The following is a 4058-nucleotide window of genomic DNA, read 5'->3' on the forward strand; positions in this document are numbered from 1 at the left end:
CTGGCGACGTGGTGTGAGGTGCAGCAGGGAGTGCTGCAGGAGGGCAAATCACGGTGCACTAGGTAACAAAAGGCAAGAGGATGTGCATGTATGAATATGAGTATGTATGAATGAGTACCTGTGGTGCAATGGCCATGTGTGAGGGTGCGCAATGGAGAGGAGCTCCTGGAGGAGCAGAGGGGATGCTCTGTTAGCTAAAGATTAAGTGTTCTGCAGTGCTCAGGCTTTATGGTGACATTGGCAGACAGGCGAAGGGTGTTTGTATAAGAAACTTTTCCTTGCTTAGACTTTCAGATTTAAATCTGATTTAAGTTCCTAACAAACCTGAATTCCCCTTTCCTATGCCTCTCTGGAGACCCCCCAGAAAACCCAGCTCGGTATCACTTAAATTGACCCCATCTCCCTGCTGAACACCAGCCTGTCAGAGGGAAAAGATGACAAAGGACATCATTATTTTTAACCCATTCACTTCTGTTTTGCATTGCTGTGGGGGAGGTATCTCACCTCAATGAACACAGCTGTTCTCAGTTGCCTATGTACCTCCACACTAAGGCTGTTAGATACGCTCTTGACTACCTTACCCTCGCTGTGCCTCTCCCCAGCAGAATCCCTGGGCATGGGAGCAGGCCCCTGTCAATCTCGATGTTTGTCTAATGTGGGAATGGTACTTGTGTCCGTAGAGGTGTCAGCAAGCCTACCACATTACATATTCTGTTATCTAGTGCATGGCACCTCACCCAAGCCCCTAGTCCTGTGCTCTTTCAACCATGCTCTTCTTTTGGGCAATGCTAGTCTTCAAGAGGCTCTAATTTGATCCATCCCTTGCCCCAGTGGCTTTTCAGCGTTTTGTACAGCAGAAATGATATTTCTTGATGACTGAACTCCAGACCCTCTCATCTTCCCAGGTCTTCTCAGACACCTTCATCCTTCTCCCTTATTGGTGTCCATCTTTTGGATATTTGCAGATATTTTTGCACTCTATCCAGCCATAGTTGCTGTCTGACTAATCAGTACTAATTCACTTACTGTTTCCACTCACAAGGTCACCTGCTTCATCCCACAGTCACGTCTGCACCCTTTCCCTAACACATTGCATGCAAATTACTGATGCTTTTCTTGTACTGAGAGGCCTGGGCACGAGAAGGATATTTTTGCTTCCGAGCCCGCAACAAAGACATGGCCAACTGCTGGCTCCAGGGTGGGGCTAATGTAAATCCTCTCTTGTCTTCTACAGCCTCCTGATGAAAAGGAAACTCTTCCTCTATAACTTTAAGAACCTGCGCTGGGCCAAGGGCCGGCGTGAAACCTACCTCTGCTATGTTGTGAAGCGCCGTGACAGTGCCACATCATGCTCTCTGGACTTCGGATACCTGCGTAATAAGGTATGGGGAATACCTTGGTATCCTCTTCTTATACCCATGCTGAGGTGCATGCAGCTCCAGTTCGCCTGGGGCAGCCAGGAAAGGACACCGCGCTGGTACGTACTGTTTGGGAGATGCAGCCTCCAGGTAAACCTGTACTTTATGCTACCCCTAAGTGTGTTACCAGCAACACATCCATACTCCCTGCTGCTTTACCAGTCTACCTACTTTTCTACTTAGCTCCCACCCATTCCTCTTGTTGTACGTCCCTACACACCAGTGCATTCCTGTGCTTTTCTAGCCAGTCTTCCACTTGTGTAGCACTGTGCCTTCTTCCTCTGTACACTAACCCTAGGACCTAGCCCCCACCTTGTTTCTCCTCCCCTCACACCCCATCCAGCTCACACCTCACCCCTCTTACACCCTGCTCCCCCTCCCCGCCTCACGCCTTGCCCCTCTCCCTCTTTCATGAAGATGGGCTGCCACGTGGAGGTGCTCTTCCTGCGCTACATCTCAGCCTGGGACCTGGACCCAGGCCGCTGCTACCGTATCACCTGGTTCACCTCCTGGAGCCCCTGTTATGACTGTGCCCGACACGTGGCCGACTTCCTGCGTGCCTACCCCAACCTGACCCTCCGCATCTTCACAGCACGCCTCTACTTCTGTGAGGACCGCAAAGCAGAGCCTGAGGGGCTGAGGCGCCTGCACAGGGCAGGGGCCCAAATTGCCATCATGACCTTCAAAGGTGAGATGTGCAGGGCAGTGGGGGGGTGGGGGGTGAGGAAGACACAGGATTGTGGGAGGAGTTAGGACGAGGAGCCAGAAAAGATGATGGCAGGACTTGATTTACAGTTGGACTTGATGATCTTAGCGGTCTTTTCCAACTTTAATGATTCTATGATTCCATGATATTATGATTCAGTGATCCTAGGAGAGGTCAGTGTCCTCTCTGGGGCAGTCCTGAGTGCTCTTTAACTTCCCTCTGGCTTGCACAGATTACTTCTACTGCTGGAACACATTTGTGGAGAACAGGGAAAAGACGTTCAAAGCCTGGGAAGGGCTGCATGAAAACTCTGTCCATCTGTCCAGGAAACTTCGACGGATCCTCCTGGTGAGGGCCAGTTCTCCTTCCAGTGCCTCTTCCCCTCAGCTTCTTCCTCTCTTTCTCACTATAATTCCTCTCTGCTCTTGCTGCCCATCTCTGCCTTCTGCCCTTTCATTCATTCCCGTGTCTTCACTTTCCATGTCCCTCATTCCTCTCCCCCCAACTTCCTTCATATCTCCCTCTCCTCATTCTCTTCCCTTTCTCCCACCTCTCATCTGATCTCCTACCATTCCTAACTCCTTTCCCAACTTCATAGGGAACCTATGCTCACTTGACAACTAACCTACCATTTATGTTTTGTCCTGCAGCCACTGTACGAAGTGGATGATTTACGAGATGCCTTTAAAACTCTGGGACTTTGAAGTGAAAGTCATCAATTGAACAGAAGACTTCACAAACACTTGTTTTTTGATTTTCAACTCTCTCCTTTACAACAGGTCTTTCTCTTCCTCCCTCTTTACATCTCTCTTCCAGCCCTGTGTCTAGACATAAGACTATCCTTACTTTTTCTTTTCCAAGGAGATTTAGGCTGATCTTCTGAACACACATTCCCCAGACTCACACCTCATCCATTTCTAGCTAGGAATAGCCAGAACTGCAGTGACATTACCAGAGAGTGATTTACCCTCCCTGCATCCCTGCAGAACTAATTCAGGTGGTCCAATAAATGGAGTTCTGGGTTTAGCTTTGCCCAAGTGGGAGCAGACAGCCTGCAAAGCTGTTTGTGCAACTGTGTTCTTGCTGGCACCGCACTGACCTGCATATTCACAAGGGCTTTGGGGAGCACATCTCTTGGCTCTACACTGAGCTGCTCTGTGTTTTCCCCTGTGAAATGGTTTATTTTCTGGATGTGGGTAGGAAGGTGAAAATCATCACCATTTCAGTGGTATAGCCTATGTCCAAACAGCAAAATTGGCCAGTTATTGGAAAGCTCAGCTGAGAGTATTGAAGTGAATCCTGGACAGCCCAGGTGACTTAGCTTGAAAAGCTCACTTGAAGCCAGCAGGTCTTCTAAGTGGATTGTGTGCAGGCCCAGACAGTGTAGTGCCTTTTGCCCAGAAAGAAGGGAGCTTCCATAGCTGTGGGTCCAGGTTTTGTGCCCTAGAAGAGTTTGAAACTAGACAATAAAAGCTTAAAATGAAAGCAGAAGTTGCTGGCCAACATTTTCAAGTGTGAGCTGCAATTCTGGGTGTCCAGCAAGAGATTTTCCATGCAGAAATAGGAAGTCCACTCAACTCCTATTAACTACGTTGAGAGCCATGGCAGCCCAGGGTCAGTACTGATCCATGTGTGGACCTCCCACCCAGACAGGAAAGGAGCCACCAAGGCACTTCACCTCTGCAATGTTTTTCAAGCATATATCTACTAGAAAACACACTTCATTTCCACATTGTATTGTCCCTCAGACCTAATTTCTCCTTCCTGTGGTTTGAGGCTGTGGTATTTTAGATTGTATTTTGGCACCCGCATCAGTCACCATGTGTTTCTTCACGTAGCTCAGGGAGGAGCACCACAGATGTCACTCCTGGAGTACTCTTCATCCACTGAGCATTTCCTCCTAGATCAGACCTGCAATATTCTGCCTCCCTAGC

General features: G+C 48.9%; 1 protein-coding gene across 1 annotated transcript; it reads left to right on the top strand.

Annotated features, from left to right (window-relative positions):
* Positions 1–1055: 1055 nt before the first annotated feature.
* Positions 1056–2828, top strand: AICDA (activation induced cytidine deaminase; the record flags this gene model as incomplete). The annotated part of the gene is made up of 4 exons (XM_082002684.1): positions 1056–1382; positions 1836–2106; positions 2357–2472; positions 2775–2828. The coding sequence occupies exons 1-4, from the start codon at positions 1242–1244 to the stop codon at positions 2826–2828; spliced, it is 582 nt and encodes a 193-aa protein (XP_081858810.1). The 5' UTR covers positions 1056–1241.
* Positions 2829–4058: the final 1230 nt, after the last annotated feature.

This window comes from Phaethon aethereus, assembly GCF_964289735.1.
Source record: "Phaethon aethereus genome assembly, chromosome: 1".
NCBI classification, from domain to species: Eukaryota; Metazoa; Chordata; class Aves; order Phaethontiformes; family Phaethontidae; genus Phaethon; species Phaethon aethereus.